We start from the raw sequence: 14214 nt of genomic DNA, 5'->3' as shown, positions 1-14214 counted from the left end.
GTGGAAGACCAACAGTCACGATTCAATGAGACCTCCTGATCTCAGTACAACAAAAGTCAAAGGCAAAAATTTTTTTGTACTTTTTAAAGACTACAATAAAGAAAACCTGCAAGTCTGGGTATAAGTGCCATAGCATCAAAAAACCTCCAAGTCTGACCTCTGATCCAGCCTTCCCACTATCCCACATATTTCATATGTGTAATTTGCCTGTCATCACTTTTTCAACATTGCCCAATACAATCTTGCTTCACCTCCTTTCCTGAAACTCTAGTTCCTTTCTCTTCCTTCTCAATTTACAATTCTGTCACCTCCCACAATTTCAATTCCTCAGATACTAGCATTTCCAGAAAACCATCATCGCTTTTCCTCTATTATTATTTTTACACATCAAATTCTTTCATGACATTACACAGAGTAACTGGGAAATAGATGAAAAAAACCCCTGAATACTGCACATTAAAATTAATGGGCTAAATCTTTTAAGTAAATAATTCCATTAAATGAAACTATGCTGGTTTACACATCATAAGATCTGGTCTTATGTGACAAATGACAACTGCTTTTTAAAATAAATGATTTAAGTAAAGGTAAAACAGCAGCAGTGCAAATGACATGGCTGCTCACAGTAGAATCTACAAGTCCACCAGTAGACCCTACAGGTTACACTGAGCAAGATCTATTTTTAAACTGCTTATCACAATTCCAGGTCTATCCAAAAAAAAAAAAAAAAAACCACCAAAATGCTCTTGCTCTCCTGTATATATTTTCTAGAGAATCTCCTAGAGCTTACATGCTCCCTTCATACAGCAGGAAAAGTTCTTACATGCAGACATTAATTACAGAGTGCTTAATCAATTCTTAAAACTCATTTTGATGGTAATCTGCTGAAGTTGTGCTAAACTGCAACTAGATCTCTTCACAATTGTTCCAGTGGATAGCACAAGAGTTCTAATACTCAAAGAACTACTTGAATTCCAGAGTGTAAACCCACATCTGAAAAAAATGCACCTGTTCCTTCCAAAGGATGAACCCTAGTAAGAGAAGTAGTCTTGCAAAGCAGGTATTATTTTTAAAAGTATGGATCATCCTATACATTTTCTTCATGTTCTCAATGAAGATACGTGAAAGTGCAGCTCTCTTAGTCATGTAAGCTTTCAAACTTGTTTTGATAATATCTGTATCACGTGAATTATGGCAAGTTTTCTCCCCTCAAAACACAGTAAGGAGAGTTGTCATCAAGTGGGCAAAAAAAAAAATCTAAGCAAGTTTTCTTTCTCATTTTTACAATTTCTATTTAACTGCAAGTCACAATAAAGCCTATATGTTTGGAGAGAGTGACTATTACTAAGAATTAGTTAAGAAAATAAACACTTCCCAGCATTCTCTAGAGCTCATGTACTATAAATAATATTCAGTATTTCTCTCCATTTAACACCTTCCCGTTTATTTAAATCAGGAGCAGATTTGTAGCAAGTTATACCTCAAGAATAAATGAAAAGTATTAAGAGCTTCATAACACCTAAGAGCGTTAACTGTGAGAGGAGTTTTTTTACTCTTTGCCATCAATCAAGGCTTCCATTTATCAGGATTTATCAACTATCTCAGGTTCAACAGATCAGGTATAATAAGATCTGTTTGCTGACAGCTCCATAAATACTTTTCCACCTTGAAGGGTTCTCAGATGAATGATAAAAACAAAATATTCTGCTGCAAATCTCAATTTTAAGTGGAAGAAAAGGACTGGTGAAAGGAAACAGACAAAATTTCATCAGAATGTGGCATTTATCAAAGATCAGAAGACTGTGACAAAACAAGGCATGTTTAATACTCTTCTCATTCATCTGCTTTCTGGGCCACAGAAATATACTGAAGCTTCTTCTCTCAAAAACGTCACAAGATTGTTAACAAAGTACTGGGGTTTGTACTTTATATCAACAGGTTTGCTGACATGCATTAGGAGTCTTGCTGTAAATTACTAAAACTGAATTGCTGTTGATGTCTAAATAGGCAAAATAATTTTACTGATGATAATGCTACTTGGGAATTTCAGCTACTTTTCAGTAGTATCAGAACTTTTTTCCAATAGAATAAATACATTCTTAGATTTATTTTTTTTTTAATAAATTGCATTAATTATGCATGGGCACTAACACTTTCAGTCCTTCTTTAGCACAAGCCCCCAAATAATGAACAAGCAATATTCCTCTGTGAGCTCGATACCAGGAAATGTGTTACATGTTGACTGACCGCCTGTGGTCAACTCATATTAATCTATATCCAGTAATGTGAAATGAGAGGTACTCTGCAGGAACAGTCATTAAATTGTTAGTCTTTAAAATATGAGAAGAGTACAATTTGGCAGCACAGATCCTTACTGCAAAACTACTGTCAAAACCCCAAAAAAAAAAAAAAAAAGCTCTTCCTTACCTGTTCTTAAGTCAAAATATAAACCCATTTTTATTTATCCAAAAACACTTCACTCCTGATTATTGCATAGTTGAGATTTACCAAAAGAAGACATACAGAGAGCTGCTTGTGTTGAAAACAGTCAAGTTAAAACTTTTCTTTCCATTATTTAAACACTCTTAGTCTCTCACATAAATAGATCTTACCTTATTTTTCATGAACTTTGAGTGACTCTTGTAAACTTCTATTTGTTTGATTTCTTCTTCTCGGTCCTCTGTATTCAGAACTCCGTTTGTCTTTAACATCTGTATTTCATCTTCAAGGTCTCTTATATTGCGCTCAAGTGAAGCTATTTTTGTATCCTAAGTTACAAAAAAGAGAGCATTGAAAATTATATGAAATGTATATTAAAGGATAACGGAAGTATATCTGTGCTTGCATGAATATCAAATAGTAAAACTGCAGAAATAGATGGTACAAACAGAGAATGCAGATACTGCCATAAACCAAGAGTATTTCTACTGATTTTGGTTTAAAGAAATGCAGAATTCAGATCTCCTTCACAACCAGGAAAGATTCAATGCTGTGTTCTGTTGCACAGCCTGCAGAGACTTGGGGTCAAAATTCCACCTTCATTCCTACACGGGGTGAAAGGAGAATGGGAGATGCCCTATTTTTCCACATATATGTGATAACATACCCTGTTATCATTGCTGACCATCTAGGCCTGGCTATTCTTCCAAGCTCTTAAACACAAAAGTTTAGCCTAGAGAGGCCTGTACACAATCCCTGCAGGAGAACAGGTCAGTCATTGTGACCCAGCCTGAGGCTCAGTTTCCCTGTTTCTCTGGAGCTCCGACTGTTCTCAAGAGGAAGAAAGGTTGTTTCCTCATATACTTGCCCCACATACAGTGCACCACACTGATGTACCAGTTTTCACTGGCAGAGATGCTTATGGGTGGTACTACTATGCAAATACTCTGTGGTTCCTGTGTGAAGAGTGTCTTTTAATCCAGACAAGAGCTCAGTGATGCAAAAAGATGAGCAGGATAGCAAAGTGATGCACTTTGAGGGCAATACGGAATACGAAGCCATTTCATGTCTATTACAAATTTCCAGATTAACGGCATCCCCTTTCAGAAAGGGAGGTCCAGACAAATGATAAAAAAGTTCCAAAATGCAAAGGAAACGGACAAAAAAATTCTTGGAATGTGAAACTTGTTGGGTTTTATCTTTTACCTCACTAGCTGCTTTTCTATCTGGAAAATATCTGATACTGAAAATACTGATGATAATCTTAATCAGCCGTATTTCCATATTTTTCTTTCTTGATGGGTATGTTCAAAGAAACAGTGTATTCCACCAAAAGCCAATTAAAAAACCACAAAAAACCAACCAAACAAAAAAACCACAAAATAAAACAAACAAAGCAACAAAATGAAAGAAAATCACACACCCCATCAGCACAGTATACCCCCCCCACACCCCTTCCCATTCTGGAGGCATCCAACCAGCTTTTAGGCTATATACCTATATCTACTATAATTATGGACTTGTTTTTTTTAAATATCAACTTTTCAAGCTGCAGGTAAAATGTAACAATTTACTTAGTGTCTGAGACTAACATTACTAACATCACAGATTTGTAATAGCAGAATCCTAAATATTTTACTGTTTGCCCATAGAATCAGCATTACTCATATCACAAAGGCTGTATGAATGATGATGAAAACCAAGTAATGTTTCTAAGTGATCAGTCCCTTCATGTGACAGAAAACAAACACTTTATATTAAACTGTTCTGTTAAAAAAAATCTCTATATTTTCAAATTTAATTTTAAAATTAATTTTAATTTTATAATAAGGAAGTAAAAAATTATCAAGATGGAAGGGAAAAAGAAAAGGAAAGAATTCTGTTAAACCTTATTCTGAGAAATTGCACAAAAAGAAAAATACTATAAGAAAAGATAAAATAAGAATTTTAAAAGCTATCAAGGCAAGCACAAAACAAAACAATTGTAGCTCTCACAGATACTACAGTCAATTCAGCTTGGTCCATCAGACTTCATTGCAGAAATATTTTACTCCTATTTTTGAAGAGTGCAAGCTTCATTGCACTTTAGAATTGTTTTGCAATGAAAGATATTAATACTTACATGACCTGTTATGACATGACATCTGGGAGTAGCCTTTATCAGATCTCCCCAGCTAAGTCTATAAGAGTCTGCCTTTTTTCTACTGCATGTGTATTTTATGTGTTTGCAAATATAATGTGGCAGAAACAATTTATAGCACAGCCTGTTGCACTCTTTAGAAGGTTTATACATTACAGAATAACATTTAAGCTTTATGAGAAATATCTAACATAACTTGTGTAAGCATTTTCTGTACTTCTACTTTATCACAAGCTTGAAATCTCCAAGGAAAAGTTTACTTTTAATCGATCTCTGTATATTATGATCACACATGTGTAAAAACTAGTTTTTAATAGTTTTTACAGGGAAAAATTGTCACTGTCAGTTTTGTATTAACTTTTTATTGAAACAGAAGCCAGAAATTTCACAAATTTTGAAGACCATAAAATAATGGTCTTCAGAATAATGTTTCAGAATAATCTATCGATGACATCAGTGTTGACAAGACAGAAAAGAAGACAGACATCACCTTCAATCCCAGACTGCTCAAGGATCTACTGTTCCCTTATGCATGCTGGCTTGCCCAGGAAACCTGACAGTTTTCCTGCCTGGACAACTGCTAGAAAGTGAGGAACCTTGCAGGTCAAAGCTAACAGAGAGCCTAGAGCTCCAGTGGGTACTGCCACAAGAGAGCTGGGCTCACTTGCAGGATGGACAGAAAGTTAAGGCTTTGCATTCACTAAAAGTTTTGACAGAACAAGCACATTCCCATAAAATCCTCTGGTTCAGCTGAATCAGCATTTTCCCACAGAAAACTTCAACTGGAAAACTTTCAACCAGCTCTTGTTGTGGCACAGGGTCTGGCAAGCTTTCAGAAAGTGAAATAGGAACAGATGCAGTATTTCCTTCAGACCTCTAAGATTTATCCACATTAGCAACATTCTGAAAAAAACTACGTGGGTCTGTGTTGAATCACAAAGATTCCTTTGCAATAATATTAAGGAAGCAGCTTAGTATTAAATGGTACTAATAAACATCTTCTGAGTTCCACAACAATCCAACATTTGTGCAGATTTTTCCACTCAGGCCCTCTAAATCTGTTAAAAGACGTAAGATTATATTAGCAGAATTTATGATAGAGATCAGGGTACTCGCCCTAATCTGTCCCCTCCTTCCAGCAGTAATCCACACTTCTTCCTCATCTCCTTTATTAGAACAGTGTTACAGGTACTCTGTGAGAAAGGTTAGGGCTACTTCTATGCTGGACCTAGCAGAAATCCAAATGTGAAACAACTGGTATGTGTCCTGATATTGAAGAAAATAATATTTCACAAAAGAAAAGTGACTAAATCTACAAATGAATTTCCTATAGTACATTTCCTGAACACTGAGAGGTGGGAAAAGGGCAAAACATTTGTAAATAACCCCAGAATATTCTGAGTTGGGAGGGACCCACAAGGATTATTGAGTCCAACTCTATATAACGCAGCATTCCAGGCTGTCTTACTCTGAAAGAAGTAACAAATGCTACTGTTCGTCATTTGAGACACCTGATAAATTTAATATGTCTGTGAAAAAATTTTCTTGTAGGACATTGAACAAGCAATCAGAAAGAAATATTTGAAACCTCACATTTAATAAAACTTAAATGTAAATGGACTTATGTACATTTGCTGTCAACAGACCATACAAGACTACTCTTACTCTGCATTTTTTAACTTTGTCAATTTAATGCAGAGATTATTCAGGTTTATCTTTGAAGACAAGGGAAGTGAAAGCTCATGCAATCTTAACAATAAGAGTATGTTGCACTGCAAACACAAATAACACACTTTTTTAGAACCAAACCCATACCTGAAATATCACAGCTGGATCAATACACAAAGATGGCTCTTTCTGCAAGTGAGGTAAACCACAAATATTTTCATTTACTCTACAGCTTACCATTTTTTAAAGAGTTTATAATTCTAATTGCTAGACTCCGTATGTTTTGGGATGGTCACATTTAAGGTGAGCTTTATGACATATCTGTAGGCAATTAATTTCTAATTTTCTCTCTCAAGTACTATCACTGTTCTAAGCCCAGAACTGTCTGAATGAGATCATAGCAAAATATAATGGTCTGGGTTGGAAGCAGCCTTTAAAGATGACCTAGTCTAACCCTCCTGCCATGGGCAGGGACACCTTCCACTAGACCAGGTTTCTCAAAGCCCCGTCCAACCTGGCCTTGAACACTTCCAGGGATGGGGCAACCACAGCTTCTCTGGGTAACCTGTGCCAGGGTCTCACCATATTCATCATAAAATTCTTTTTTCCTTATGTCCAATTTAGATCTATCCTATTTCAGTTTAAAACATATATCTTTAGTCACAAAGTCAAAAGCAACCCCTGCAACAAAACTAGACCAGCTTGACAGAAGAGGAGCATATGGAAAGGGAGGCATCCTGGCCTCCTTTGGTTTTGGGACATAGCTTTCCAGAAGAAGGAAGGGTTTCTGGAGAAGATGATCTGTTGCAGACAAGAGAACAGAGTAAAGAATGTAAGGGGAAACAACAGAGAAAAAGACATGGAACATCTGGAAGTGAACACATCTAAGAAGCAAAATCAGAAAGCTGGGAAAGAAAGGTCAGTGCAATATCTCTGAAAAGAAAAGAGATGTCTGGAAAAGTATAAATAAAGCAAGAAAAACAGGGGTCAAGCCATAGGATTTAGATTTTCCACCTTTTTTTGTTTGTCCTTTGGGTTTTTTTACATGAGAAGACCAAAGACAGACACTGGCCAAGGAGATAACAGTTAAGCAGAAAATGCAATTGCTCTAAGACAACTACTTGCAAAGCTTCAGAGATAAATGAAGAGTATTACAGGACAGGAAAGGTAGTGCAGAAAAAAAAAAATATGTTCAGGACAAATAAAAAAAACACACCAGAAATTAGAGGTAGGAGAAACAGATATAACTTCATTGGGTGAAAGGGTGTACAGACTGGGAAAGGGACAGAAAGCATTCAGCAGTGGCAAGGGCCAGAAGAAAACCACAGGAAAGGATAGATGGATTTATGAAGGAGGGAAAGTTGCACCCTGACAGAGCCTGGGAAAGCCATGGAGGGGACTCAGACAAAAGCTAATGGGCAAGGGAGTGGAAGGGATTGGGTGAAGAGAAATATATCCTGCTTGGAGCCTCTGCATCGGGGAGTGTACAGCCTCAGATTGCCATATTACAGGCTAATCCTCTCCCTCCTTCTACCCTCAACACTGTAGGGAAATGACTGTTTCAATGCTTGATCATTCAAAACAAATGTTCCACATTTTTTTACGAAACAAATGCTGTCTGGATTAAGACAATTTAAATTTACTTGAAAACATTCCAAATCTGGAACTTGTAATGAAAACTGCTGTTTAATCATGTGGCTTTCAACATCTTACATTTGTCCCTTTTTCTTTTCAATATTAGGCTTATTTTAGACAGGGCAACCCCAAAGGAGAGAGTGTTCATAGGAAAAGAAAGAACTGTGTGCCTCGTAGCCAAAAAGCAGCTCTGCACCAGCGCTCCAGCAACATGACTGCAGCCTCACTCATGAGAAATGAAAGCCCTCACTACAAAGATCAGATTTTTAAAAAGCAGAGCAACACACCACACCACACCCACCTCTCCTGGGAGACAGACAGAAAACAGAGAATACTTTACTGTCTTCAGGGACAGACACTGTCAGGAGTGGCTGCAACTACAGTCGTCACGTGTGCCATTCGTGTGTTGTGTACCCTCCACCCCTGTTCTTTTCAGAGTTTTGGTACAGAAAGATTACATTGTTAATAACCCACATGAAAGATTATAAATTATTCTAACATGTTATTTTTGTATCCCAAAACTTTTACATTTATAATTGTTAATAATAATTAATATATTACCCTAATATTATTAGAAAGAAACAAGTTTCTCAGCCGGTATCCTACTTACCCATTTACTCAGGGTAACACGTTGATGCAAAAACACACATTTCAGATACCAAACAAAGACTTCTAAACTAGAATAATGTCCAAGGCAAATATACATCAGAAGATGAAATATTGATATCAATGTACCTTCTTTGTTACTCATATAAACCAAACTAATTTTTATCTATTGAAAGACAGACACTGTATTTATAAAGTCCTGCTGTTGTTTTAACTCTATGTTTACCACAATGTTCAGACATGCTGAACTCATTTGCTCATAACAGAAGTCACTGGTAAAATGAGGCCTTTAATTTGCACTTCCTTTTAAGACTGAAAGGAAAGACCATCATTAACATATTTCAGGCAGCATTGCCAACTCACAAATTATCTCAAGTCTCATGGTATTTTTGTTACATTCCAGACTCACAGAATTATGCAAAAATATCAGTTTTCACTTTTTAAATTATAATTTTTATCTTTTGTTATTGTGGGGAAAAAAAACTATAACACTTTAGTAATATCATACATCAAAAAGAGGAAACTATATTCAGGACTAAGATAGCTGTTTCATCACATTTTGTCATATCTGCTGATGCAATGAATATTTTCCTTCGATTAGCTGTAAAATTATGGCTTAATAACCAGCAATAGAAGAATTGTTTTAAAGATCAAGAAGAAAAACACTTTACATTAGCCTTGGACAATTTGCTTTAGACTTCTGTTTCAGTTTATTCCATCTACTTTGGATCTCCTGAAACACACAGACACACCCCCAAGTCTTTTTGAAAAGCTATAGTCAGTTCTCATTATTCAGCAATGCTACACTTGATTTTATTTTTTTAATCCATTTTAATAAGAAAAAAGACTGGGAAAAATAAATACTAATTATTCCTAGCTTCACAACAAAATAAATTGATAAGGTAAAGGAAGCATTTAATGATCTAATAGTAAAAGTCATAAATCAACCCTGGCAGGCAGCTAAGTGTCACACAGCTGCTCATTCAATCCCCCTCAGTGGGAGAGGGGAGGGAGAAAAGGGCAAAAGTGAGAAAACCCATTGGTTGAGATAAAGCCAGTTTAACAGGTAAAGCAAAGCTGTGCAGGCCAGCAAAGTAAAACATGGAATTCATTCACTACTTCCCACTGGCAGGCAGATGCCTGGCTATTTCCAGGAAAACTGGGCTTCATCACACACAGCAGTTATTTGGGAAGACAAATGCCATAACTCTGAATGTCCTCCCCTCAGTTTCATGGCTGGGCATGACATGCAATGGCATGGAATGCCCCTTTGGTCAATTTAGGTCAGCTGTCCCCAGCCTGTCCACCACCAACCTACTTGCTGGGGCAGGAGCAGAGTGAGAAATTTAGAAAGCTTTGACTCTGTGCAAGCACTGATGAGCAACAGCTAAAAACATCAGCGTGTTATCAACACTGTTCCGGTGTGAAATTCAGAACAGCACCATACAGGCTGCTATGAGGAAAATGAACTCTATCCCAGCCACCCCCAGTACATGACTTCATGCTACAGAAATAACACATGGGCAAACATGCAGAGACCATACCTTCATTTCGATAACTGTTTGAAGAGCCTTCGTCTTTGCTGGCTCAGGCTGGAGTTGGGTTCTTCTGTGCAATTCCTGTGGGGGGACACGATAGAAATAAGCTTGACGACTCATCTTTCCATTATTTTAATCCTCACATGAATTCATTTCAATAAAACAAAAGTCTGATGGTTAGAAGTATGCGGCTCCTAACGCTACAGGTGCTTCCCTGGCTATAATCCCTCTGGCATCACTGCAGTCCCTGTCTGATGTTACAGTGAACTCTGACAGCACATGCGCTGTTCCTGGACCCCCATCAATAATTAACATTGCCCCTGATGAGCCAGCGAGTCCTTTCTTAGTCCCAGTACAAGGCTGCTGTCGCTGCTTAAACACCAAAACTTAATCCAGTTGTGTCACTAATTCAAACACTGTCAAGTGTTAAATCTTCTACTGTATTTTCTTCTTAGTTTTTCCTCTGATACCTGAAATAAGCAATCTAAAGACATTATATTCAAATTTGACATTTTAAGGATAATAATTATATAGTGGGTTGACGCAGCACCCTCTACAGTAGCAATTACATTTCAGTTTTCACATTTTCATGCTGGTTTTTATGCATCTTAATGCACAGGCAAAAGACGAACGGATTGCAGTAGTTAAGACAGACAGTTAACAGAACTAATATTTACCAACCTTTATAAAAATAATAATAATTTTAAAAAAACTGAAGAGTATGAAGACAGCAGCACTCATCTCATAAAACACCAGAGTTGTATCTTGGTATATCATATCTCAATTAAAAAGTCACATAACTACACAGAAAAATGTAAAGGTGTAACAAAACATTGCCATTTGAGAATTTGGTGATGCTTATTCCCCACACATAAACCATCTGAAAAGTTTATCATTAAAAAAACTGAAACAAGGACAGATATAGTCCACTTTCTATTCTTTTGGAGTCCTTCTGCTCCAAAGTCAGGACTGCCATCCTCAATGTCTTTATCTCTCACTTCTTCCTACCCCGGTGCTCAACACACACACTTGAACTAACCTTGTAACTGCGAAAAATATATTTATGCCTGAGGCCAAGAAGCCAAGGTCATTCACCACAAAGGCATTAGCTGGGTTCAGAACCTGAGCTGTTGTGTTCCAAATTATGCCTCTCCCAGCTCATCTTCACAAATTCAGGTGAAGGGGAGGGGTGAAGCAGCAGGGTAGAAATCATCAAAAAACGTAACACCGTGAGTCCTCATTATCTTTATTCCCATCTCTCAAACCACCTTTTTTTTGAATGAAGCAAACCACATACAATTTGACAATCAATTGATAGACTACCAAAATTATAATCAACTATGGATTGTGCACATATATTATCCTGTCCCCACTCAGCCTACCCGAGCACATTTCTAGATCCTGCCTACCTTATAACCCACAAGTTTAAAAGTCACAATTTTTTGTAACACAAACTATCAATCAGTTTCTTGTTCTGCTTAGCAACAAACATATTGCTTACCCATGACTGAGACACAATTGCTCTTAAAGACTAAGTAGTAGGAGTGATTTACTGTATGTTATTAAACTAAAATCTACTGCTAATAAACATCTTCATAAAATAGATTCAAAAAATGTGTGGCCTTATATATTAAAATAACTGAAAGAGACAAGTTAGTATACCTAAAGCTAAGTAAGTCTGCATGCTTTTTTATAAGGTTAAATATATTGCAGGCATATATATGTATATTTAAACTACCTCTAACAGATAACAACAGTGAACTTCTAATTTTGCTTTTATGCACTTTCAAAATGCTTTGGCATTTATGAAAAACTATCTCTGATTGGCCCTTTTTCCTTGTTTTTATTTTTTTAATACAACTAACTCTGTACATTCGAAAAAGAAAGAAGTCTTCACACATCACCTACGCAAGGAATCTCTCAATCACCACCAGCTGTTCGTCTTAGATGAAACAAGTACCTTCACTACAGCAATGTTTTAAAAAATAAGAGTATGCCATGGATTTTTCATACAGTTCTACGAAAGTCGTGGAAAAATAGTTGGCCAGTCATACCACTATCTGATCAGCAAAAATTACAGCTAATTCTAAGACCAGACTTTGCTCCCCAAGGCCACATAAACTGAGCTGGAATATAAACAGGATTCCACACACTACCCAGGGAGACAAACCAGAGTTTCCACCCCCTTAGCCAAAGATGAATAGACTGCCAAAGATGCATATTCCGAGATGTCTATCAGAGCATGAAGCCTTCCCTCATAATACTTTTCCTGTTTGCTTTATGAATCAATCTGATGCTGGCTGACTTAAAAGCTTTTCTTCTCTATCCCTAATGGTAAAATGAAGCAGACTTTAGGATTCTGGAGAAGATCAGAAACTTACTCCCATTTCATTATTTTGTAGGGGTTTTCTTCCAATCAGATTCAAATGTTTGGAGGCTCCCACAAGGCTCAGTCCTTGAATTTATGTTTTTCTATGTTTGTGCTTTTTCTTTTGGGGTACTTGATTCAGGGATCTACTTCTGGGGTACTAATTTAAGGATACCCTTAATGTGCATGATACCTTACACTGATCATTTTACTATCTGAGGTCATCTGCAGGGTTTCAAATTTGTCTGAACAGCTAAGCAAGAGATATTCTGAAGATTTCATGAATTCCTCATAGCCTAAGGAAACCAGATTTTTATCCATTACATCATTTTTGGAATGATGCTGTTTTCTCTTTTTCAATTTCTTTTAATAAAAAGCCCAAGGAGCCTAATAAAAATGTAAAAGAAATAGAAAGAAAAAAAAAACCCACACCAAAAAAAAACCAAACCAAACAAACAAACAAAAAAAAACCTAAAAAAAAAGTATCAGAGATAGTTTCTTTTAACCTGAATTTTATTGATTGGAACTCATGATACTTATATCCATGACAAAGTACTTGTGTCATCACCTTTGCAACCACCAAATCTACACTAATAATCTCTAAGAGATGCACTCATTTAAAAGATTACACTTTCATTATATTCCTATATAACATCTGCAATTAGTAGTAATTTTAAGTAACCACTTTGCACATGCAAATTATTATAATTCTGTGTAACCAAATGCCCACATATAGTATTTCATGGTGATGCTTAGTTGTCAAGGTGATTAACACACCCACACAAAGTCGACAGGTAATCAGATCTTCCTCTTCACATTAAATTTACTTTAACATTCTTTTCTTTTAGACTAAAATGAGCCTCAACCCAAACTTGGCCATTGCTTTCTCCTTCCACAGGATTAGATTAGCATCTTGTTCTGGCCTCAGAAGTAACTTCAGCACACAGTTTTAGCACTAATTTAAACACAAAAAAAGCAAACAACAACCAAAAAAAAAAAAAAAAAAGCCAAAAAAACAAAGAACAGATAGTTGACATTGTATAATCCTAAAATATTGGTGGAAGAGATGTTCTGTTTTGTTATTCAAAAACTGATAAAATGTAAAAATTGGGCATTATTGAAAATCTGAACTATATAGCCTAATCTGAACCTAATTACCCAAATAAAACTGTATTTTTATCCCAGCTTTATTAAAAGACACTACACCACCTGGCTGCAGGAAAGTCAGGGTGCTGCAAGCTGATACTCCTTTTACTCTGTTTCTGATGTATTTCATTAAGATTCTTAAGACATCAGTGATATGTGTTGTTCTGGTTGGATGAGATTGGGCTGAAACTCTAAAATAAAAGACTATATCAATGCAGTTGACGTAGTTCAAGATCCCACCTTTACATAAAACTGCCTAAAATAGCAGGGCACAAAGTGCTAGACAGAAAAGGACTATTTCAGAAAAATAGGCAATTTAGAAAGGGTATGAGTGTGTGCATTTCAGCTGATAAGTCTCTCCTGACTAAAAAGCAGAAGGAAAATGAAACCACAAACTAGAAGACTTAAATATTAACACAAAACTCAAGACTTCTAAAAAATAAAGACATAATACGAACACAACCATTAGAATCAAATAACCACTGGAAGAAGAAAAGATAAATGATTGAAGATGGCAGGAACTATACAACTAAAGATGACAGCAACTCCATCTAAGGGAACCTAAAAACAGGCATGAGAAATCATTGGATCGGTAAATGTAGATTTCTGCATTCACAGGCAAAATGTTCAGGTCTGTAAATCACAGTAAGCAATGGCATAGGAGCTGCTGGTTC

At 36.4% G+C, this 14214-nt stretch overlaps 1 protein-coding gene across 9 annotated transcripts in view; it reads right to left on the bottom strand.

Annotated features, from left to right (window-relative positions):
* ERC2 (ELKS/RAB6-interacting/CAST family member 2) overlaps positions 1 to 14214 on the bottom strand; it is a 430377-nt gene that overhangs the window by 326833 nt on the left and 89330 nt on the right. For all 9 annotated transcript variants that reach the window (XR_004359172.1, XR_004359173.1, XR_004359174.1 and 6 more), the window contains exons 4-5: positions 10033 to 10107; positions 2613 to 2768 (exon numbers count right to left, since the gene is read on the bottom strand). Coding sequence is in view for 1 of the 9 variants with exons in the window: in XM_032699590.1 (XP_032555481.1) it covers positions 2613 to 2768; positions 10033 to 10107 (231 nt within the window). In the remaining 8 variants the exon portion in view is untranslated. The remainder of the gene's footprint in view (positions 1 to 2612; positions 2769 to 10032; positions 10108 to 14214) is intronic.

The sequence above is a fragment of the Chiroxiphia lanceolata genome, chromosome 11 (genome assembly GCF_009829145.1).
Source record: "Chiroxiphia lanceolata isolate bChiLan1 chromosome 11, bChiLan1.pri, whole genome shotgun sequence".
Lineage (NCBI taxonomy): Eukaryota > Metazoa > Chordata > Aves > Passeriformes > Pipridae > Chiroxiphia > Chiroxiphia lanceolata.
Note: the sequence above shows the minus strand (reverse complement) of the source record. Positions and strands in the feature narration are given on the sequence as shown.